Source organism: Podarcis filfolensis (genome assembly GCF_964270895.1).
Source record: "Podarcis filfolensis genome assembly, chromosome: 3".
NCBI classification, from domain to species: domain Eukaryota; kingdom Metazoa; phylum Chordata; class Lepidosauria; order Squamata; family Lacertidae; genus Podarcis; species Podarcis filfolensis.
Genome location: NC_139606.1, coordinates 106889722 through 106914796, shown reverse-complemented (window position 1 = coordinate 106914796; position 25075 = coordinate 106889722). Strand labels below are relative to the sequence as shown.

The window sequence follows — 25075 nt, the reverse complement described above, 5'->3', positions numbered from 1 at the left end:
CTTCCAGGTTTTTCTGCGACTGTGGTGCTGGAACACTCTCCAATCCATGTACATTAGCCGGAGAACCGACCCATGATACAGATACACTATATGACTCTGCTCCTCCTATAGAATCTAATACGCTGCAGCACAACTGAATTACTTTTGAGAAAGAAAGGAAGAAAAAAGTCCTGCCATTCTATCGTAACTGTTAATTTTGTTTTTGAGGAAGTTATACTTGCCCATTTCTGCAGAGGGAGACTTAAAAAAGGATGTGTAAAAGTGGTGACACTATGGAGCTCAACCTACCAAAAAGAAAGTGGCAATATGTTGACTCAGGATAACAGAACTGGGCGTTTCAGCATTACTGTGTAAACAAAGACTAAGGGACAGATGTGAAGAAAATAAGCTGCATCTTTGTACAGATACCAACTTCCAAAAGGCTGGTGTTTCTACAAGTAGCATTGAAACACAGTCCCATTTGCAGTAGTACTATTCTGTAGACTAGCAGCAGTCTTTGTTGCTGCCTTTACGGACATGGGTACCAATTGCTTTTTGTAATATGGTAAAAAATGTGAGCTAGCACTTCTGCATTTATTTTGATTTTTTTAAAAAACATTTATTCAGATTGAGATGATTTTAATGCTTTAATCTCATGTAGTTTTTAATTTCAAGCAAATCTTATTGTACTTGAATGTGTCCTGTTTTGTTAGCACATCTAGACTTGCTGTAACTGTACTCATGTCCCAGTATGTACGTTCTTTCTATGAAAGAGAACACTAATCTTAAATTATATCCAGCAATTTTTCTGGTATCCTTTGCAGTTAGAATATCCCTCCTTTTCCCCTTCCCCGCCCCCCCATGGTCTTCACATCACTTTGAGAAACAATGTTTTAATGAGGCTTCCTGGGAGATAATGCACTATTAAAACAAAGTATGCAGGCAACAGTTTGCAGTTAAGAGGTTTTACTATGTTTTAAAGTACACTGTTGTAAGAACATCTCCTCAAAACAATCCTGTATTTACTCTGTTCACAGTTTTATTGAACAGTCTTGGACATTAACTCTTATGAACTGCTGAAAATTGCAATTTCCTCCTCTAATGAAGATGAGACAAAAGTATATAGACAGCCCTATACAGTTTCATAGCTTTTTTTCCATTTATGTGTATTGGTGACAGTGGGTAATCAACAGCCTGAAAGTGTATGCATGTACCATAACATCTAGACTTAATATATTGTGGAGTATTCAATAACCATTATGTAGAGGGGTAGCTAAGAATTAAAAGGGTTTAATTTCCTAGGAAATACAATGGAAAATGGTCATTTTTAAAAAATAAAGTTTATTAGATCACTGTTGTTTGCATAATGCCTTCAAAAACTGCTGTAGAAACTTATTACAGGTTGTCTCACACAGGAAGCTCGGCTAGCTTGTCAAGCTCATCTCTGGCTAGTGGAGCTCCTTCAGCTATCTGGCACTGTTTCCTGGGAAAACACACAATCAACATATGCATGTTTAAAACTAGGGGAAAGAATAGAAGGAAATAATACCAAGCTTAATATATTCAGACACTGCTGGCTCTTCCAGCTAGGCTCAATACAGTATATAACAGTAATGTGTAATCACATCAGCTCCGCAGCAAGCCACTGGTTTAAGGACACTAACATCACCCCGCCCTGCAAGGAAAGCACATGGTGAAAAATCTTACCTGAACAATCGTAGTGAGAGGGTAGTTGCCTCAAACTCTTTTGCCTTTTCTTGAGCTTTCTGAATAACTTCTTCAGGAATGTTAGCAAGCCTTGCTGCATTAAAGCCATAGCTTTTAGGGCAAGCACCTTTGATGAATTTGTAGAGAAATGTAATTGTTTCTTGGCTAGGATCGTCAGTTTCATTTTCCACCATACATGCCTGAAAAGAAAAAACAGCACAAAGGAAAGTGGATCAATGGCCCTTGGTTCAAATCCTACCAGCTCATCTAGGCCTTTAATGGTCTACTTTGTTTACCAGCAAGTTTCCACTGACCACTCTTCAAAGTAATGGAACAGCGGGGTTCATTTCATTAGCAGAATGGCTGTGTTGAAGAAAGGGAGTCCCAGCCCGTAAGCCCTCTGCAGGCGAGACCACTTTTGAAGGGAAAGGAAGTGTTACATACCATGTGTCCCAACCGCACAGAAGGGGTGTGAGAATAATCCTCTACTAAAGAATGGTAATGTGTTGAAAACATGGTGCGGCATTTGATGTTCTCTGAAAGTTCTTTGACAACTGCACTAGCAATAGCAGTTCCATCAAAAGTAGCTGTACCTCGACCTGGAAAGTAAAGAAAGCTGAGTTTAAAACTCCAAGGCATTGCCAGAGCGGCTGAAATACATTCTGAACCTTGCACTAGGCTGGATCTTTCCCCTTCTTTTCCAAAAAACTCCAAACAATTATGAAACAACCAACAGCATACTGAGAATTTGAACCACTTTTAAAGCAGGATGACTAAGTAGCTCAGCCATCCTGGCTTCACCATCACATGCAGGTGAGACCCTAAACAAGACCCCTTTTATAAAAAGAACAGAACTTCCAAAACTTGAATAATCATGACCTCTGCCATAATGGGAGGTTTCCTGTGATCATTCTATTATATGTATATATACTGCAGCCTTGGCTCAACATTCAGAACTAGAATTGGGTGAAGTTATTTGGGAATTTCAAACGAACTTGCTGTGAGATACTTTGTTTAGCAAGCAATGACTTAGTCTAATAAAAATATTTATTCCAAAATCTGTATTGGGACGGTATCCTTAGGCAAGCCAGATTGTTACAAAAGCAAGCTTTTGAGTTCTCCAAAACTTTTGATCAGGTTAAAAAAAATGCAAGGGCCAGGAAAATTTGTAAAAGTCTGTTAAGACTCTCACCAGCTGCAGTCACAGATGGCTTAAGATGGTGTATGGGAGGAAGTGGCAACATTCAAATACCAGTAATACCCTTTCTTCTTCTTTTTTTAAATAATTTTTTTATTAATTTTCCAACACAATTATACAATTTTATCCAAATTTTAACAAATTATCTCTTTTTGGACTTCCTTCAGCTTCTCTGGCAATCATCCATATTTATCTCTTCAGTACACATTCCCTTCATTTGTATTGCCATTTGTCTTCCCTTCCCCTTCTATTTCTTTTTAACAATACATCTCAACTTTTACAGTGCTTCTTGAAATCCCACTAGCGTTGTTTGCACATCACATACACTTCAGATATTCTACAAACTTCCCCAGTCTTCGATGAACTTTTGGTCTCGCACATACCTAATTTCCCCCAGTAATACCCTTTCTAGTGCACGAGTGGTATGGGTAAAAAAACAACTAGGCAAGTTTCTTCAAAAACAATAAAAACACGATGACAGCCAGAGAATCTCAAGCAAACTAGATGGCCTTGAATAAAATGGTCTTTGCCTGCTACTGAAAACGATCCTTTTGATTCCAAACGAAGAGTGGCACAACACACACTGTTTCCAGCTATCCACACATCAAATGAGACTATTGGGCAGACTGGTTTGAGTAATAGTTGACCGCTCTCTCTCGTATGATGCTAAATGGGATTGTCAAGATGCTGGGGTGGAAGCGGGATGTCTGTATTTGTGCACTTTAGCTTGCTTAAGCAAAGTCACTGTGACCGACCCAGGCACATTCAGCCGTCTTGGAAACCAGAACGAGAAGAATCTTGGGTCCAATTAAAAACAAGATTTGTGTGGGCAAGAACTTCCCATATGGTGTTGCCAGCATCCAGTGCCTTGTTTAAATTGGGCTCTCGGCTGTTTCATTTGCTCTGTTAGCACACCTAGCATCTATAGCCCAGGAGGGCTGTGCTGGCACGATAGCTGCAGGCATAGTTGCTGAGAGCTTGCTTTAAATGGCACTGGTACATACAAGGTCACGCAACCAAGCTCTTGCTCTGCAACACAGTGTTTAAGTCGGGAATTTGTGCAGTGCCACAGGCTGAGTACAGGCAGCTGTAGCCTGCCAATCGGGCTGTTAACTTGACATACCTGTAAGTGGGCACAAAACAAGTCTTTTAAAAAAGAGACAGATATTGCAAAAGTTATTACATACCTAGTTCATCCATAAGAACGAGAGAGTGCTCTGTTGCATGTCGTAGTATGCTGGAAGTCTCACTCAGCTCAACAAAGAATGTACTTTCCCCTGGTGGAGGAAAAAAAACATCCTGGTCACTGCAGGTTTCTAAATCACGCAAGGAGCCTCCACGGAAGTGTGGAGCATGAGTGATGATGATGAGAGCAGAGGCAGGAAAAACTGCATGCATTTTGGCAGCAGCTGAACGTGTGGCATCACAGTCTGTCAATTTGTATATTCTTGCATTTATACCCCACTTTCGTCATGAAACCAAGGTGCTATGCGTGTGATTCCCAGGAAGGATCCGTTTCAGATACTGACCAGGTCTGCTTAACTTCCAGTGAGGTGGTGGACTCATGCCTTCAGACCAGGCCCAAGATGACTCGGGGAACTTTCAACAGGGTGGAGACTTGAACCTGGGCTTCCCATATCTAAACTAAGCTTTCAAGCCATTGCACCACGGATCAATATTATGGCTGTCATCCTTGGAGACCATCTTGTGCAATGTCTGCTCAGGCACAAGCCCCGCTGAATTTAATCTGGGTTTACTTCTAAATACCGTATTTTTCGCCCTATAGGACGCACTTTTCCCCCTCCAAAAATGAAGGGGAAATGTGTGTGCGTCCTATGGGGCGAATGCAGGCTTTCGCTGAAGCCTGGAGAGCGAGAGGGGTCGGTGCGCACCGACCCCTCTCGCTCTCCAGGCTTTAGGAAGCTATCCGCAAGCCGTGGGAGACCGGCGGGAAGTCACGCCGGTCTCCCAAGGCTTGTGGAGAGATGCCTGTATCCTATCTTCTCGGCGCGCCCCAGGCTTCGGGCAGATATCCGCAAGCCTGGGGAGACCGGCGCGACTTCCCGGCGGGCTCCCTAGGCTTGCGGATAGCAGCTTGTTCTGGGGGCTGGGGAAGCTCAGGCCTGGGGGGGGGGGGAAATATATTTTTCTTTCTTTATTCCCCCCCCCCCAAAAAAAAAACTAGGTGCGGCCTATGGGGCGAAAAATACGGTAACTGCGTAGGATTGCAGCTTAAAAAACCTAACTTTAACTCCGAGAGGAAGTCTGTGAAGTGGCCCACTTGAGCTCTGCCCAGTTCATTCACTCAGCAATATGAAAACGATGCTTTTGCCTCAGTGGAAGCCGCTTTTGGTAGTTGAGCCCTTCAAATGTTCCTTCATCTGTAAGGAGCAGTTCCTTTTCCACCCTAGTTAAGGAACCTTTGGCATGTCCTTCACTGATGCCCTTACTGCCGTAACCCAGAACTAGCGTTTTGGCTAGGAACCAAGCGGTTCTTTCTCAGGCCAGCTTCAGGACCTGCTGGCACAAACCTATGGCTTCTTCTCTGCTGCCTTCCCTCAGGGCACATGGGTCTTAAGGGGCTACAGGGGAGGGAGGGGTCAGAGCTGCCAGGTCTCTTAGGCTACTGATGGTCCCTTCAAGAACTGGTGGTCATGGGCTCCTTGGTCTGGGCTTCCTCACTTCTTCCTTCCCTCAGGATAAATCTGTCTTAAGTAAGTATGGATAGTCAGGAGAGAGGAGAGTCTAGAGGCCAGACCATTCCCACCCTTCCCATAAATATTTCTAGTGCTTGTCACCGTATAAACATTTTCATATACAGTGGTACCTCAGGTTAAGAACTTAATTCATTCTGGAGGTCCGTTCTTAACCTGAAACTGTTCTTAACCTGAGGTACCACTTTAGCTAATGGGCCTCCCGCTGCCGCCGCCACGCAATTTCTGTTCTCATCCTGAAGCAAAGTTCTTAACCCGAGGTACTATTTCTGGGTTAGTGGAGTCTGTAACCTGAAGCGTCTGTAACCCGAGGTACCACTGTACACGTATTTTGAGGTGGGCACACCCTTCTCCTTCACTTTACAAAAAGTTCCGTGTCGCCTGTTTTGCTTTAGCAATTTTTTTTCGGAAACCCCAAAACGGACAGAACTCACCTGACATAATTCTATCTGAAGCCCCTAGTCTGGTGAATATTCTGTCGACAGGAGTAAGCCTGCAAGACTCGGCAGGTACAAAGCATCCCAACTGGGCCATGATCACCACGAGGCCAGTCTGCAAAGCAATAAAACCAATAGGCATTAGAGAACTCGCTTCACCTGCTTGTCCTGCTAAGGAAGATATGCTTCAGTTCATTACCTCCTCCAATGCTATTTCCAACAAAATGAAGTTGTCTGCATTTGGACTGCCCAGTACAAATTGACACCTTCAAACCCCCATCTATTCCCACAAATAAGAGTTGGCAGTAGAGCATGCCACACCAACCCGATGTTTAATACTGAATTATTCCATCTTATTTTAGAGTTTCTATACTGCTTGACAGAGCCCTAATGGATATCAGTCAGCAAGGATTTAAACATACTTAAGCACCCCAATTGCTGCTGTGGAAATGGAAATCAGTTGAACAGATAATGGAATTCTGGAAAAACTAAATTTTGGAAATACAACTGTACCTTGGATCCCAAGCGCCTTGGTACTCAGACGTTTTGGCTCCCAAACACCGCAATCCCGGAAGTGAGTGTTCCGGTTTGCAAACGTTCTTTGGAACCCAAACGTTTGACGGAGCTTCTGCAGCCTCCAGTCGGAAGCCAAGCTTTGGTTTCCGAACGATTTGGAAGTCGAACCGACTCCCGGAAAGGATTCCGTTCGACTTCCAAGGTACCACCCGTTCGACTTCCAAGGTATGTAAAACTGGTTCCCCTGGATTTAGAGTGGAAAGACAGGAAGCAATTGTGCTGTTTTGCCATCTTGGTTACAAACGCTTCCTACTTGTGCTCTCACAATGCTCCGTTATGATCCAATCCTCATTCTGTAAGAGCAAACATTTAGGCAAGGAGTAGCCTTCCAGCCAACAGCTCTTGTGATTGGGCAATCTAGGGTATTAAAAACACTGAATGTATGGAAAGTGCACATCTTTTCCCCCTCCACAACAGAATCCTGCTGTTCTACATACTATCCATTTCCACATCAAACAGGTGATGAAAGAAAACTGAACCAAGTACAATTGCCTAATTATTTCAATAGTAGGATCTAGGTAAGCAGGAATGTTACTAACATTGGGTTTAGCCTCATTTTAAATGAATGCTACTTTGCTAAAAGCATTTGGACGATTTGTCCTGCGCATGTTATTTTCCTACAGGAATTCATATGTATTTATACAGTACACGTCAATGTATTTATACAGTACATGTCTGAGTCCCAAAGTCCTGCTAGCCCAACTTCCTACCTGACCCAACTTTCAGCCCCTCTCCAGTCTTCTCACATAATCCAGATTGCAATGGGAACTCTATTCTATATATATATATATATATATATATATATATATATATATATATATATATGTGTGTGTACCGCCCTATACCTAGCCTGCATGTTGCAAATGAAAGAATAGAACATGCACCCCGATTGGGGGAAGAAACCCCTTAACCAATCCCAATGGGGTAGTTAGCCTGTAAAAATAAGAAAAAAGAGGGGAATTACACAGATAAACCATGCTTCCAAGTGTCTTGTTCTATGATCACCTGTCTCAGGAGTGTGGACTTTCCTCCCATGTTTGGACCAGTCACTAGAACACAGCAAGTCCTGCTCTCCGGATTTGCCTTTTCATCCTGTACACCTATGAGGATATCGTTAGGGATGAAGTCATCGTCCAATGAGGTTTTTGTAATGCAGGGGTGGCGGGAATGCTTCAGCTCCAAAAAGGGCAGCGTGTTGCTATCCGGAAGCACAATTACAGGTCGGCACAACGGTCCATCACATCCCTGGCTATAGTGTGCAAAGCACATTAGGACATCTATGGGGGGGGGGGGAGAGAAAATCCCAGTCAGTTTTCCCGTTTCCTGTATTCCGTCTTCAGAGCACTGGGCTATATCACAGGTGCCTAAAATACAGTGGTACCTCTGGTTACGTACTTAATTTGTTCCAGAGGTCTGTTCTTAACCTGAAACTGTTAACCTGAAGCACCACTTTAGCTAATGGAGCCTCCCGCTGCTGCCGCTGCGCAATTTCTGTTCTCATCCTGAAGCAAAGTTCTTGACCCGAGGTACTATTTCTGGGTTAGCCGAGTCTGTAACCCGAAGCGTATGTAACCCGAGGTACCACTGTATCAGTTACTTCCAAGTACTTCAGTCACAAAGCTTTCACCATCTTCGCCACCAAACAAGAAGCTTTTACTGCACTACGTACTGCTAACATCCAACACAGAAATTTCAATTAACGCACAATTATTAGGAAAGTATAAATAATATGGAAGTCTGAAATTTGTTAAATTTTAAAATAATTGAGGGATAGAGTTTCCATTAATTAGATTAGACTGAAACTATACAAAAAAGAACAGAAGGTGATGGCAATCTTAAACAGAAAGCCTGGGAATACCCTATTTTTCCATGTTTAAGACAAGGTTTTTCCCCAGGATTTTGGCAGTCCCTCCTGCTGTTGTCCCTTTCCTCCCCCTGCAGGCTGCACGCTGGTGACTGGCTTGCGTCCTGAAGCCCCCACCAGCACGACCACTGGAGAGCACCCTTTCCTTTCTCCGCCCCCTCCTCCTCAAACCCCAGCCGTTCTTGGCTTGGCTTCTACCACCACCCATCTATTTTAGGGTTTTGTTTTCTTAATATTGGGTTCAAAAAAAATAGGGGTCATCTTGTACAAGGAAAAATATGGTACTTTCACAGTTTTGAAGATATCTCTTTGCTGAGCTCTCAGCTTCTCTAGAACTCAGGCTGACTCCTTACCTACAGATTTAGATTGCGAGTACTCTTGCTTAAAGTAGGCTTGCTCTGAAAAACTATACCACATCATCTTTTGTGGGACACAGCCCACCTCATAAGATACGATAGAGGATGCCAGTGTGGCACCCACAGGTACCAGCGTACCCAACTAGCACCTCCTCCTATGGCACTCACTGAAGCTCTCAGTATATATTCCCCCCCAAATGCACAAGAGGCTGTTTGCTTTTCCTGCTCAGTTCCTGTCTGCCCTGGCTCAGTCTCTCCTTTATTGAAAATGCCTCCTTAGACATGCACACATTTCATTGGATGCCAGGACAGGACACACACCCTTCTCAACAGTCTGAAGAGATATGAGGTGCATAGAGTTTCTCCCCGAGCAAGTGCAGCGACGGCTGTTGCAACTGTAATAATAATCACACAGGTTACAAGATTATGCATCGTTATGCTCATCACTGCACGGAGCTATCAACTGCCTTTGCTAAGAGTCACTCCTTGCGCAAGAAGCAGGAAAACAATCCTTTTCTGTATACTAACATTTAGCCCCCACCCCCTGCTAATATTCCTAATATACACAGTGGCACTCCACACTGGTTTCTTTGCAAGGGATTAGATGGCAATATTCCGTACTACGGAACCCCAGCTCTCTCAAGCTGCCCACACGCTAACGAATTAATAGTACATTTTCAACTTGAATATACTATGGTAGAAGTCTTTGTACCTAGAACCGCAATGCATTCCACTGCCGTGTGCCAGTCTTCGCTGCTTTTATCAAAGTTGTAAAATAACCTCTTCATACAGTCTTTCTGTGCCGTATCCCTCCGTTCTTCAGCGTTGATGATCTCGTTCAGCATTTTCTCCAGGTCTTTAGTCCAGTAGCGCTTAAAGCCCTTTCTGGTAGATTTCAACACATAATCGTCAGGCAGGCTCGCAGGCACCGAACCCTCCGCAATCTCCATCTGGTAGCGGTTTTTGCCTGCTCCCCAATACATCACAGCTTTAATGCCAAGCCGTTTGCGCTGCTTTTCCAAATACTGACGAAGGCCTTCCTCAATGCTGCTTATATCCTCTAGCGCTTTATCATATTGAGTGTCAAACCCAGTTTTTGGGTTAACCACACCAGTCTTTCGTGCAACGTTATGATCGAAAGCTGCATCCCACCTTTCAAGTTCTGCTTTAATGTCTGGAAAGCGGCCTTCTGGATTCTTAGATTTGACCATTGCTATCTGCCTTAGTGTTTTGGATGTAAAACCATCAGCAATATCTTCCAAAATTGAGATAATCTCCATAATTATTTTAAAACCTTCCAGTGCGGACAAAAAGTCTACAATTTTTTTCTTGCTGTATCTGGCCTCCTCATATAAAATAGCCCTGTTGCCAGGGTGGTCCTGGTTCTTAAGGGATGACCCAATACTGTGAATTTTGCTTAAAAGCCTTTCAAGGTCTGGGAGTTTCCTTAAAAGGTCACGGATTTCTGACATTTTGGCAGCTTCAGCTAGGAGGTCTTCAACTGCATCCAAGCGGTTATTGATGGTGGAAGGATTACACAACGGTGCACAGAGCCACTGTTTCAGGAGTCTCCTTCCAAAGGGCGTACAACAAGTGTCAATATTTTCCAGCAATGTGCCTTCTTCTGACCCAGTGGTTGCATTCTGCAGAATTTCTAGGTTTGCCAGGGTGACCCCATCCAACACCATCCTCTGGCTTGTTTTAGCAAACAGGCTGCTTAAGTTTTGTTCTTTTGCAATATCAACATCCACAGGAATGTATTCTTCAAATTTCCCCATTGATAAGAGTTCCTCGTCAATAATGCATTTTTTAAGGTAGAAGACACAGCAGCCAAGAGCAGAGAGCGCAAGCTCAGCATTTTCCCCAGGGGTAAGTCCCAGTAAGTCAGTTTCCGCAGTCATAGATTTGATTACTGGCGGCACGATGGGCTCACTGCTTGGATTTTCTTTGTCCTGGAAGTAGCCTTTTTCCATCAATGTTTCTAGTGTTTTGGATGCATCCCAGAACTGAGAGCCAGCAATCAAACCTTCTTGCACAGTAGAGGGAAGTAAGCCTTTGAATATCTTCTGTGTTTCTGCAGAGGGGTTCCCTCGCTCAAAAAGTATCTGCACAGGAATATGATGAGCCAAGAGAGTTCTAAACCTTGAGCAATGGCGGTCATCCGAGAACTGACCCAGGTAGAACTTCCCCACTGTCGTGTCAACAAAGCATACTCCATAGGTACGCTGAAGGCCAGCAGAATTGTCAACTTTTTCTTTCACACAGAGGAGGTATTTGTTGTAGTTGTCCAAATCGTCACTATCTAGAATACCATAGGTCTGTGTCCCCTTGGAAATAACCCTGCATATTTCTCGGCGCACAACTCTGTCGTATTTTGTTGGGTGGGCCAAGGCTCTACAGCGTGCTTCCATCATCTCAGGAGTCTCAATCTGCTCAACACGAACCACTTTGTAACCTTTCTGGACTAATATAGTGCAGTATCTGTCAAATGCTATTTCTGGGAAACCAGAGTGAGCAAAAGTGCCTTTCATAAACGACAGGCCCATCTTGTTAACACCAATAACAGCATCCATGTGGAACAGCTCATAGAACTTCCCAACTTTATAGAAAAGCACGCTCTCAAAATTCTGGCTCTTCATCTCCCACCACTTCCGCATTAACGGAGTGCAGTTTCTAAGGTAGTCCTCTGGCACAAACAGAGTATTTGGATCATAATCTGGATCATTTTGCCGTCTCCTACGAGCATCTTTCCTTTTACCATCCTGGAGCCAGTCAATTTTATCATGTTCCCATGAAGTTGGACTGCCATCTGCTCCTGCTCCTGCTCCTGCTCCTGTTCCTCCTCCGTTAATGCTTGGCTGAAAATCAAAGCATTCAGGAGCTGCAAAAGATGATAACTTATACTTTATCTCAGCAGAAAGATTTGTTTCTCTGCTAGGCGTTACAGACACATTATTCTGGGGAGGTTTAGATGCCTTTTCCAGCACTGGTTTAGGGGAGACTTTAATGGGACGCTTTACTTTCTTTCCTGGGTCAGCCTCCGATTCAGAAGCATCACTGTCACCAACTCCAACGCTATTTTCATCACTGCTAGCTTCATCAGGTTTAAACTCCATGTCTGAATACTCGCGTTCACTGTCGGAATCCATGATCTTTCTCTTTTTGGATTTCTCAGCATGTTGCTTTCTTGCAATTTGCCTTTTTCTACGTTTCACTTCCTCAGATGTGCCAAAATCATCACCCTCATCGCTCACCTGCCAAAGACAAAAAAGAAGTAGTATAAAAAATCGGATGCTTTAAAGACAGGCTAATGCTACAACTTTGACAAGGCAAGCTTTCTGATGGGGGACCCAACAATTTGGCTGCTGTCTTCTTCTCGTTGTTGTTTTAAATTAAGCAGCAGGTGAGGCTGTTGGGCAGATATGAGATTTCAACTTCTCCATCATGAACAGTGAACAATGGGGATGTGATCTCCCTCTGCTCATCGGATTTGTGATAGGTGAGTGAGAGGTTTCAACCTCTCCACTTGGACTAGCGCAACAATGGGTATGCAATTAGGAGTTCTATGGCAGAGCAGTAGCTAGGCTCAATTGCATCAAATGCTGGAATGAGTTGTCTCCAATACTTCCGTTTTGTTCAAGCCTACACACAGTTCTTCAGCAGTCAGGTATCAGTTCTAAAGATCCTGAAAGAGGAGGACAACCAAGAGGTTTCTTTTTCAATTGTGAAGGAAAGCCCCTATAGGCAACTCCCAATTTATGTTCTGCTCTGAGGCGACCTGAAAGTCATCCATTTCAGCAAATTAAACTTGCACTTACATAGCCTTGAATTAAGTGACAAGCATAAAGGATGGGGTGTGTTCTCTTTCAAGCTTTCCTTACAGAGTACCATGCTCTACCCCGGGAAAGTTGGCTCATAACCACAGAAGAAAGTGCTGCTGTGAATAGCAGTGCGTCAGTCTGAACTTATTCTGTGGTTTATTACTGTAGATCATAGCATTAGTAAGAAGAGTGACATAACTTAAAATATAACACGAGAATCCCCACATTGAGCCTTGCTTAACCAGCCTTATCAAAATAATGCCCTGAAAGGCATTCAGACAACATCCTGAACTCCTCACACTTTGCATAAAGGTTAGCACATGCAAATTTCCCAAGCACACTGACACCTGGATGGAGACAATCACTATAATGTTATTATAACTTAAAGACAGAGAACACACCAAGATAACCAGTTCAGTCACAGCCCACTAGGATGAGTCTTTCAAACTCTTAATCTGCAACATGGGGAAAGTGAGAAATGGGTAGGAACTCTCGAGGAAAGGCAACTGAAACAATAGGAATTGTCCACCTGAAAAGTCCCCTCCTTTCTCCACAAAGAAAACGGTATAAAGGAACCCCAAAATCTGTAGGTAGCGGCTCTCCTAGCTCCAAGGATCTTCATTCTGCACTCACACGGAATGAACACACACATGCCTAAGGACAGGTATTCTCCCCACCTCCTCCATTTCATAACTTACTATTAGTGTGAGTCTTGCTAGCATAATGGTCAGGCTCACCTCTGCAGGCTTTTGAGAATAGGCAGGGATTCTTACACTCTTTAGATCAAGGTGTGTGTGTATGGTAGGATTTGCTACCTGCCTGAATTGTAATTTACTGTCTGAAACAGCATTTACGCATTCTGTCATTTTCATTTCATATGATAAACCAAGCTTTGTTTTTTTAATGTGTTCCTCAAGAATCTGAATGTAAAGCTATTTGCCTCTGAAAATTACTGGGCCGCTCATCTGGCAATTAAGAGATTGTTATGCTGTGAACCACCCTGAAATCTATGAGTATAGGCCATATTACTGCTACTACTACTAACAGTAGTAGTAGTAGTAGTAGTAGTAGTAGTAGTAGTAGTAATGATCGCCAGCCCAGAACAAAAAGTATTGGGTGTCAGGAGTTTTATTTAGGCAGGAACAGAGGCAAACACATATTCAAAAATGGACATGTTATAATTCTACCAAAAGATCCCAAACCTCTAGTTAGTGTGTGTACATGTGAGTGTGGACATGCATACTTGTTACAGTTCCAAAACAATAAAGAGAAAGGCAGTTATCTACATATACAGAACTGTCCTACAAATCATGAGCATCCTCTTTTCCCGTTTTTCTAATTGCTTCTGGAAACAAGAATTATAAAGAGTGACCTCCATCTCCTCATCGTCTTCTTCCTCGCTTTCTGAAGGTTTGTCACACACTGCCAGCTCAAGTCGCTCACTCTTCTCTTTTTGCAAAGCAGCATCTGCCAATTCCATTGCTCTTCTAATTTCAGGTCTTGAACTGTAGAACATGCCTCCCCTACTGGTATCTCTACCAGAAGAACCTGTAATATAAAAAGGAATCAGTCAGAGAGTAGATTTTGGCAAAAACACGCTCATGGTCTCTCCTAGTTTTTGATTATCTAACATTCAAAAACCTTACAGTAACAATCCCAAATTAAAGATTCTGCATTTATTCCCATATCTCTTCAGAACTATTATTTAGAACTGCCACTACTCCAATTACTATGTATATTAAATTGCATGACTTTTTAAATCATTCCACATAAACTACTACTTATCTGCTGTTAGAATACAGGGGGCAGCGGGAAGGGAAAAATTTGGTTTAACTCGCACAGTCAGAATCCCACCATGATTATTTTGATGCAAAATAGCATATCAAAAGTTGGGGCTGAATACAGAACCATCTTTGGCACTCTATAGTTCCCTCTGCAACGAATGCTGCTCACTCAATATGGGTGGGGCTTTTGCCAAGAGTGGCTTAGGGCTGCAAGTTGCCTACAATAACAGGACAGGTGCATGTTAGGTGAAATAGTACAGCCTTAATCCCTTGTACTGCCAAGTCAAGTCAAATTGAAGAGCTGCATCCTACTCAAATGAAGGTGAAAGGGCATCATAGCCAAACAGTGCTTCCAAGCCTCTCAGTATGTGGTCAATTTACAGAGTGATGCAGCATTGCTTGTAATATCTATGTGACATGCATTTAATTTCACCCCCCCCTCATTTATTTATATATAGTATATTCTGTTATCACCTATTACATTCAGTTATCAACTCTTACCTGTATATGGTCGTATATATCTAATGCTAACCCAACCCCTTGATGGGTCGTCGTCAAAAAACTGTACATGGATGCGAGAGGATCTTCCTCTGCCTCTGAAAAGTGATCCTTCTGTTGGATGCTTGTACACAAGGCATGGCCACCAAGGGTAGCCTTCGAGTTTGGCCCAAACCAGATCACCGGGTGAAAATTCACAGTCACTGCAAGACAAAAAAAAAGAAGAGAGAAAAAAAAGAAAGCCTTTATAACAGATCTTTTACTGACAATCTATGAAGTCAAAAGACTATCTACATTGGTTACAGACACAATTCTCTTAGAATTTAGCTCATACTTTACCCAAGGATACTCAAGTTTTTATTTAATTTTTAAAAGTAGAATGGCCACCTCCAAATATAAAGCATTATGTTTTTCGCTGACTGTCAAGGCCTGTTCCCCAAACCTGGGACAATTAAGAAACATAGCTTGGAATTATAAAAGAGGGTAAAGAATAATAAGACTACGAATCCTAACACTGTTAGGGTAGGTATTACAAGATCCAGTTCGCAGCACAGCTGGTATGATCTTAAAAGATATGAAGATGGAATGGATGGTAAAAGAATGATGTATGATACTGTACGTCTGAAGTTTTGCCCGTGTTTTCCCCCCTGTAAAGCTTGTTGGCTCTGGATGTAAGCAGAAGCCCTACTGATTGGGAGGAAGAGGATGAGGGCGTTTCCCCCAACACAATAGCTTTGCCTTAATAAACAGAGTCTTGAACCTAAATCAGTGTCGGAAGGCGAACTGTCTTCCGAAATGGATTATGTTCAAAAACGGAGGTTCCACTGTACTGCAAATGCAGAGCTACTCGTTCTGTTTCTTAAACAGCTCCTGCGGGTTCTGCACCCCAGTGTTAGCACAACTCCACAACCATCTCGCCCCACAAGGCGGCAGCAGGAACACTCCAGCTGCTGCCACATTTTCCTCCTCCTGTTCTCCTTCCTGCCTCTCCCATTTCTGTCAACACTGTGGCGGCAAGCTGTCTCCCAAACTGGTCTAAAGAAGGTGGACTCCCTCTACATGACTGGGTGGGGACAAAAACGTCTCTTCAACCAGGCTGACTTAACATTCTTCAGCTTTTTATATGTGGTTGGGGGAGGGGATTATTGGGGGGGTTTTGTATGTATTTTGTATTCTCATTTTATATTTTCAGTTATGAACCACCCTGAGATCTTCGGATGAAAGGTGGTATACAAATTTAATAAATAATGCTAGTACTAAAACTAATACATGTATGTGGTTTTCTACAGGGACGTTATCTGAAAAGACGAAATAATTCAGTTGTAAAGAGCTCTTTATATGATTGAGAACATCCAGGCTATCTGTGAGCTACAGGTTCCATTCAGGTGGTCTAAGGAAATGTAAGAGAAAAGCCTGTCATACCTACTATGGAAGGTATTTCTAGATCCCGTAAAAGCTGCTGCCAGATTGGGATTTAGGTTTGGTGCCACCTGGTGGTTAATAAGCAACATTGCAAGTTTGAAATATAAAAATAAAGAATTGAAACAAGAAGCTGCCATCTTAGCTCCTCCCCGCTCCTTCTTCAGTTTTTAAATATCAAGCCAAAAAGCAAGATTCAGTACAAGTATCGCATGGGAGATGACTTTCAATGGGAAAGGTTGCCGTTAAAAATTCATGGAGACCCTCTGGTAGAAAAAATATGATGGAGTAACTATTGGAAAAATGTAAGTATAACAGACTTTTTTCTTGGAGGGGTCTGATGAGACTGACGGCTGTAAGTATTTGTGGATAGTGTCCAGCACCCATCTGTCGGATGCGGTCTGCTGCCAACTATGGGTGTATCGCGGCACCTTTCCTCCCACTGGAACAGCAACAACGCCGAGAGAGATGGGGTTTGTTCTGTTGAGTGTTGCAGGAATAGGACTGTTGATTTTCTTTCAACCCTCCGTACTGCCTGTTCCAGGAGGCTGGGAGGACCGAAAATCCCTGCCTCTGAAGGACCCTGAGCCTCGATAAGTGTGGCGAAAGATTTGTCATCTCTTTTTTCTTGTCAATACTCAACCAGGATGTCCTTTATTGCCTCTTCGCCAAAGAGCTTACCCCCTACAAAAGGTTCAGAGGCCAAGTTGTTGCAAGCCTCCCGGTGCGCTGGAAATCTTTGACAAGGACATGTGAGGCCCGTTCAGGTCTTGAGGAGGATTGCCCATGCAATGGCCACTTTTGCAAATGACTGGGCTGTGGCAGAGGCTCTGATCGCTAGCACTTAAGGCTGCGTCAAGGTCTTCAGGGGAAACAAGTGCCTGGGTAAGGACTGAGAACCCCTGCATGAAGGTTGTGCTCTAGACTACCTCCTGGAGATGGAGGGAGAAGCAGGGGAAGCAGATACTGTTGATGAAGAACATTTGGAGACTGAGAGGTAGTTGAGGGCCAAATTACTTCCTCAGCCAGACCTACTAGTAGAGCTTCCTTTAGGAGGTGCAGTATATGGATGAAATTCAGGATTAATGCTGTATTCTGAAGCAGAGACTGCTTCTGCTGTTGAGTAATGAGGTCTAACATTTCATTCATGCTAGGGTGAGCTGCATGAATATCTTGGCTCTGAGAGGTTTCAAAGGGATGCGGAAATTCCTCTTGAGCTCAGCTGAGGAAGATCTTGCCGTCCGCTTCACCAATGGAAGGTCAGCAGGGGGCTCTGTTTTGGCTAAGTAAGGAGGCGCAGAGAGAAGGACAATGGAATCTCTCCCTGGTGAGAGATTCCATTGTCCTCCTCTCTGCGCCTCCTTACTTAGCCAAAACAGAGCCCCCTGCTGACCTTCCATTGAACCATCCTCCATGGTTAGAAGAATGCCAAAAGAAGGGCAGTCCACCCCCCACCCCCCAAATCTGGCTCTGAGATGTTCTGAATAGCAACCGGGCAAGAGAGTCTGGAAAGCTGGGAAGATCTAACATATCAGTTGAAAGTGACAAGTGCTGCCCCTGAGAGGACTGGAACTAAATCTTGAATAAAAGCAGAGTTCGCTGTAAAATTTTCTATTGTCTTTACAGGCTGTGGTTTTGCTGCTGCAACTAGCTGCAGGCGGGTGTAGATTTCTTCTGTGCCTTTCTACTTAAGTGTAGACAATGCAGCTCTCTGAATTATAGCAGATCGTTAATCACTAACAAAAAATGCAGGGCAACTCTCTAACACCCACCCACCCCACAGACTGGTTTTGAAAGGCTTTAGCTGCACTGAGGAAGAAGTCGGAGGGGGAGGGGAAATCTGGAGGCTACTATGGCTGAAATCAGCAAAGTCAAGGACAATGCAGTCTCTAAAGAGGCTGTAGATAAGGAAGGCAGCCAACAACTGAAGAGACTTTGAAAAATGAGTGGAAAAACACCAGAGCCGGGATGGAGGAGAACTAATGATGAGGCTAAACACAGAGAGAAATTCAACTAGAGGTAGAAGAGACAAAGAAATAACCAATCTGAAAGGAGAACACCAAGAGTCTCAGGAAGAAACGATTGCTTTCTGCAAGGCAAAGTAAAAAACTGAAAGAAGAGCAGGGAAGAGCTCAGAGGGTAGCAGCTTCCTGTTTCAATTATTTTATTTTTTGCAAACTTGTGATGTTGCCTTTTGACCGCCAGGCAGCCCCAAACCTAAATCCCAATCTGGCCACAGCCTTTACGCGGTCTCCAGAATAGTTGAGACTACGTGTACTTGGATGCATTAAAAACAGGTTCAACTTGAAGTCAAAACTTTATGTTATTTATATTTATGTGGTGTAAATGTTTAAGTTCCATTGGTTGCAACTTTTATTGCCGTTACCTAATTTTTAATTTCTTTTTATTGCTGTATATTGTTTTTTGTTTTGTTGTTGTTCTGATGTATCAATAAAATCAATTTTTAAAAAAATAATAAATAGTACTTGCTGAGTGAGAAAAAAGAAAAAGTTGCTGATGTGAGACTTGTAGAAGTCAGTTGGCCCATAACCTGTTAAGATTTGGGCTCACTATCTGTTGATATGACCCATTTCGGCCATTGTGGTCAGCAGAGTATGCACAGCTCCAGTAATCTTCCAGCAGAACATTCAGTTTTCCTGCTTTGCAGTAGTGAGCCTTTTCCAGAGTTCCCATTAAGAAAACTCCTTGCCCGCTCAGTTCCGTTTAGAATAGAAAGTTGAATGTCTCATAGCACAAGACAAGCATTAACACATTAGCTATTTTAGCCCTTAATAGATGCTGCTACATCATGAACTAATCTACTGTTAATACGGTTTTTTTCTGGCCTTAGAAGTAAACCTTGTAAAAATACAAGTATACAGAAAGATCCACTAGCACCTCACCATGCTATCCTGAACCTGCAGCTTCACCGCTAGTATCTTACACTGAGCAAATACCTCACTCTCCTTGATGTTAAAAATCATCAATAAATATTCTGTCGGCTAATACAGAGGGGGAGTATAGACCCTCATGCCTGCATGTGGCAACTGATTCCATAGGAATTTAAAGCGCCTTTAACCACATAAAAGGTAGTCTTTGTCACAGGTTAACGGGAAAAATGTCAGGCAGGGTCTGTTCTGCCCTCAGGAAAGCTCAACAACTCTGGGTAGATCACCGTCAGTTTTTTTATACTGGGAATAGATCGCAGTGTCTTGGGAGTTGGATGTGCCTGAAATAGACTAAGTCCTGCCCTAGGGCCTATGGTTTTCATAATACATTGCTGGTGCAGTTTACTATAGGCCTGTGATTTTCATAGCATAGTGCTAGTTTTGATTATCAGTGTCACTAGGAGATTGAAGCACCTTCCCTTTCGTATTTCTAACTTTTTGGAAACAGTTTACACATTACACCAAATTGCAATGTGAAAATCATGCCGCCAAGATGACAAGCAGCAGTCATGACCCTTTGCTCAGGTACCCATTATGCAGGGCTGAGAGAAGGGTTTGGGGAACTTTTAGTTTCATTTCCTTTAAAGTCAGCTTACCCCCATCAAAGACCCTCCAAGCGTCCCTATTTTCCAGTGACAGTCCTGGATTTACAGAAGTCATCCCGGTTTCTGATTTGATCCCAGAATGTCCTGCTTTTCCTTAGGATGGCCCTATTTTCATCAGAGAAATGTTGGAGGGTATGGAGTTATGTGACCCCAGAGCTAAGCCAACCTTTAGAAGACATCTGAAGGCAGCCCTGTATAGGGAAGTTTTTTAATGTTTAATATTTTAATATGTTTTTAATATATGTTGGAAGCTGCCCAGAGTGGCTGGGGCAACCCAGTTAGATGAGCAGGGTATAAATAATGGTATTATTGTTACTGTTATTAAATAGGACATCCCTATTTTCACTGGAGAAATGTTGCAGGGTATGCCATCACCTGGACCAAGGGCTCATAGTCCCACCCCCATGCCTATCTTGTAGGCTTCCCACAGGCATCTGATCAGGCACTGTAAGAACAGGATGCTGGATTAGATTGCCCATTGCCCTGACTCAGTAGGTTTCTCTTATGTTCTTAAACAGAATTTACATTTGAGCAAACATACAGCAGTCAAAAATTAAAAGACGCCTGCTTCTTGAGAGAAAAGCAATGACAAACCTAGGCAGCATCTTAAAAAGCAGGGACATCACCTTGCCAACAATGGTCCGTATACTTAAAGGTATGGTTTTCCCAGTAGTGATGTATGGAAGTGAGAGCTGGACCATAAAGAAGGCTGAGCGCCGAAGAATTGATGCTTTTGAATTATGGTTCTGGAGTAGACTCTTGAGAGTGCCATGGACTGCAAGAAGATCAAACCTATGCATTCTGAATGAAATCAGCCCTGAGTGCTCACTGGAAGGACAGATCCTGAAGCTGAGGCTCCAGTACTTTGGCCACCTCATGAGGAGAGAAGACTCCCTGGAAAAGACCCCGATGTTGGGAAAGATGGAGGGCACAAGGAGAAGGGGACGACAGAGAATGAGATGGTTGGACAGTGTTCTTGAAGCTACCAACATGAGTTTGACCAAACTGCAGGTGGCAGTGGAAGACAGGAGTGCCTGGCGTGCTCTGGTCCAATGGGGTCACAAAGTCGGACACTAAACAACAACAAAACATACATACATTGCAGTTCTGCATGCTTATCTATGCAGCTGGGCCTGAAAAAACAAATTGCACTGAATTCAAGGGCACTTGCCCTCAAGCAAGCATGCATTCATTCATTCATCCATCCATTCAAACAATGATCCTGCACCTAGATCCTATGCACATTCACTCCATTTTACTTGGTAAGATATGCATCCTTGCATATTCAAAACACTAATGCCACAAAACACACACACCCTACCGCCACTAAGCAATTTAAGTGATGTCTCCACGTTACGTGGAAAGCAGAAAGTCATGTCTGCAAGTGAGGCCTTTTCCTGAGACACAACCAGCTACTTTTTCATATTTTAACACTCACTAGCGATAGAGAATTTTTAAAAGGGGTGTGTGGTCACCAAAAGAAGGCCAAATGGATATGGGCTTTACTGTTAAAAAGCATATGCAAAGACTATCTTCATGAAAAATCAGTGAAAGACTGCAATTTGGTATAAGTGGACAGCTTTCTTGTACATTCTATCACAATTACAACCCGCTGCAGCAAGTGGTAAATCTAGCCAACCAGGAATCTTTTAACTCCTCTTGTATAGCCCAAACTTAATGTATGCTTAAGTATAGATATTTTTCAGCACTCCTTCACATTAATTTGGGAATGGTGCAGCAACAAAACTCCCTAGTCCATTTGCAAAGCGAAGCAGGATCCAGTGTCACATGTTGAGGTTCCTTCATTGCAGGGGGTTGGACTAGATCAGGCGTCCTCAACCTGCAGCCCCCTCCAGATGCTTTGGCCTACAACTCCCATGATCCCCAGCTAACAGGACCAGTGGTCAAGGATGATGGGAATTGTAGTCCAAAACATCTGGAGGGCTGAAGGTGCCTGGACTAGATAATCCTCAGGGGTCCCTGCCAAATCTTACTTAACAGCTGCCCTCCACGGTTCCTTGCGTTCTGATTCAGTGATTTACGATTCCGTGTGTTGGGTTGAAATAAACGACAGACGAATGACAAGTGTCATATGGGAGGCATCTCTCGAGCATGTCTCGGGGAGTCCCTTTTATTGAATATTACAGCATTGCCACATATGTGCTTGTTGCTGATTGGTTAACACAAATACAATGCAAAGGTTGCATATAGGCATTAATCATCAATAGATTAAAGGTTGGGAAAGGGAACACAGAATTGGACAGGTATGAAAACCTCCTTATTAAACTATTACTAGTGATTGATATAGCATTCATCCATAGATGTGGTCAACCATGCATTAAGAACAGGTCAGGGTACGATGTTTCATGAACTCAATGTGAACTAAACATTCTAGGGTGGGTGAGGAAGGAATGCTTCAGCTTAGAGCGGTTTGCCAGAGTCATGTGCAGAAGCAAAACTTCCGATCACCGTGGCGGTTCTGAAGGGAAGATATGGAGGAGTCCCATATGACCAGAGATTATGCCACTGTGCATTGGGTGAGGTAGAATCCACAGAGCACATCTTACTGAGCTGTCCCTTCTACAACGATTTAAGACAGTACCTTATAACTCCATACTTACCCCAGCTCAGTTCCCGACAAAGAGGAAAGCAGACAGCATATCTGCTAAATAAGTCTTCAGGGAAAATAACTTTGTCAGTGGCTAAATTCCTTTTCCTGGCACTCAAGTGTCGGAAACGTATAACTGAATGCTTTGATGTGGGTTATCTGTGAGAGGTCTAGTACCCTAACCCTACCTTATTTATGTACCCCTATGATGTTATAGTTTATAATTATTGTGTAATGTTTTATTTCTGACTATCGGTCGAATAAAGGAAATTGATTGATCCCATCACCGTGAAACCGTTGCACATGGCTGATTCCCAACCTTGCATTCCTTGAAGTGTGCCAAAGCACTGGGCTATACCGTGTGCTGCCATATGAAAAGGGGAAGGAAACACAATATCGGGGGGAGGGGAGAACACAAAAGGCCACCAACCCACTTATGCCAAGCTGCAAATCGGGGAACTTTAAGCAGTTTCGGGGAGCGAAGGGGAGATTTCTCCTCCATCTGGAGGGACACGGATTCGGAAAGATCTGAGAGGCAAATTCGCGGAGGAGGAGGAGGAAGATGCCAGATGCCACCAGCTACCCTTCCAGCATCGCGGCGCAGCCTGCCGCTTCTGCTCGGAAGAGATGGGCGCCTCCCGCCACGCGGAGATACCCCACGAGCTTGCGCGGCCTCCCGAAGCGGGGCCTCCCCTCAAACCTGCCCTTTCCCGCGCTGCCTCTCCCCGCCTCACCTGAAGCCCGTCCCTCCACCTCACCTGCGCGCCTCGCCAACCCACCCTCCGCTATCGCGCGCGCCATCCTTCCCCCCCCCCCTCTCTCTCTCCCTCAGGGTCTACCCGGCCTGAGAAGAAGCCGCTTTCGGGCCTAGTATGCGAGAGAGAGAGAGAGGCGCGCCGCCTCCGCCTCATGGAAGCGGCGCCTGCGCGCTCCACGCTCTTGGCCCGCCAACCGCCGCCTTTTCGTTTCCTCAGCGCGGGGGCTTACCAGTCCGTGGGGGGCGCCCTGGTCCTCCCTCGGATGCCCGACCCTCTGGGCGACAGCATGCGCCCGCCCTCGGGCTCGGCATCGCTGTGGGGGCTGCAGCCGCCGTCGCCGTCGCGCTTGGCCTCCGACATGGGGAAGAAGCTGAGGAGGGAGCTTTGGCGGGACATGGCGGCGGCGGCGCCGGAGGAGGAGGAGCAAGAGAGGAGCGCGGCGACGCGAAAGGGACGCCCCTTTTCTCTCGGCTCCCGCTCGCTCGTCCCTCCGGCCGGCGAAGCAGCGCGCCAAACGCCCGTCCCCGCCCAGCGAGGGTCCTGCGGCCTATGAGCGCCGAGCCCGCCCGCCTCCTGCTGCCTGAGGTGGGGAAGGCGGTGAATAAAATGGCCTCTGGGACCAGGCCGTTGGAACGCTCGCCCCGTGGTGGCGCCTGGTTGCTATGTCTTTTTCTGGGACCAGGGTATAATATATATAAAATATACATAAAAATACAAGATAAAAACACGAAACCCCAACAGTAACAAAGCAATGCCCCCCCACCTCCTCCCACTAACACGTTTTAAAGGATGTTAAATCAGCCCAAAGCCAGGTTGAAGAGGAACGTTTTTTGTCTGGCGCCTAAAACACTGAAAATCGATCCTCATGATATGCTTAGTTCACACATGTTGTTATTTGTTTCAACTCGGAAGCGATTTACGGCCTGATTAAACTCGGGCCTTTAATTGTTGGGGTTTTGTCAACCTTAACAAAGATGTCTGCATTGGGAGGAAAGGTATTTTTTTAAAAAACAACAACAACAACATTCCTTTGTGACCTAAGAGAAAATTTCAATTTCCAGATCTCCGTTCATGGGTTTTTGGGAGGGTGGGATGGGCGTACAATTTATTATGTCCTCTTTATTTTGCAGGGGTGAAATTAGGCTTTATTTCACCCGAGTCAAAGACCCAGTTTGGCACTTAAAACACACACAGGCTGTGAGCTTCAATGGTGCAAAAAACCCACAAACCAGCTAGCCCCCCCCCCCCCCCCGTAGCTACAGCTCTGGATTTTGTATCATGTGCTCAAACCAGAACATCTCAAAAGGCAAAATGAATGAAAATGGTGTTCATCTGGATTCTGTGTCACACGCCAGTGAAAAATAATAATAGTACAGTCATACCTCGGGTTTCAGCCGCTTCAGGTTGCAGAGCTCCATCTCTTTCCCGTTGCAACTTCTTTAGCCTCAGGCCATGTAGCTGGAGATAAACACATCCATTCTCTTCAGTAGTATAGAACAAAAAGAGCACTGCACCAAACATAGATGCCTGCAAATTGACATATGCATACACCTGAAATATAATTCCTTTCATGTGACCAAGGAGCTGATTATCTTGTTACTAAGCCTACTGAGGTATAGCCCCAGCTCAGTTCCATTAATGATTAACCAAGTAGGCTTTATTCCAACTCCATGGGAATTTCCAACCATGCTTTACAGACATATCTCCCATTTCAAAGTACAGTAAACATTAATAAAATTTCTTGCATAGTGCACTAACACAAAATTTTAACTGGCTGCGAATTAGGCAAATTCAAGTTGCTGG

The 25075-nt window shown here is 44.1% G+C and overlaps 2 protein-coding genes across 8 annotated transcripts in view; one reads left to right on the top strand and one right to left on the bottom strand.

Annotated features, from left to right (window-relative positions):
* Positions 1 to 1332, top strand: part of FBXO11 (F-box protein 11) — a 70470-nt gene extending 69138 nt beyond the window's left edge. For all 5 annotated transcript variants that reach the window (XM_083605050.1, XM_083605051.1, XM_083605054.1 and 2 more), the window contains exon 23: positions 8 to 1332. In XM_083605050.1, coding sequence (XP_083461176.1) covers positions 8 to 137 — 130 coding nt within the window. In that variant the 3' untranslated portion in view covers positions 138 to 1332. The remainder of the gene's footprint in view (positions 1 to 7) is intronic.
* MSH6 (mutS homolog 6) lies at positions 1301 to 23863 on the bottom strand (the record flags this gene model as incomplete). Of its 3 annotated transcripts, XR_014545800.1 has the most annotated exons (11): positions 23502 to 23783; positions 14938 to 15137; positions 14025 to 14200; positions 9544 to 12085; positions 9153 to 9226; positions 7617 to 7888; positions 6033 to 6150; positions 4072 to 4161; positions 2131 to 2285; positions 1687 to 1886; positions 1301 to 1462 (listed from the first exon to the last, which is right to left on the bottom strand). XR_014545800.1 is itself a non-coding variant. In XM_083604882.1 (10 exons), the coding sequence occupies exons 1-10, from the start codon at positions 23666 to 23668 to the stop codon at positions 1387 to 1389; spliced, it is 3996 nt and encodes a 1331-aa protein (XP_083461008.1). In that variant the 5' UTR covers positions 23669 to 23863. The 3 variants fall into 3 exon arrangements, 2 of the variants coding, with proteins under 2 accessions (XP_083461008.1, XP_083461009.1); XM_083604882.1 differs by lacking the exon at positions 9153 to 9226 and having other exon boundaries at positions 23502 to 23863; XM_083604883.1 differs by lacking the exons at positions 1301 to 1462; positions 9153 to 9226 and having other exon boundaries at positions 1683 to 1886; positions 23502 to 23771.
* Between the last annotated feature and the right edge of the window lie 1212 nt (positions 23864 to 25075).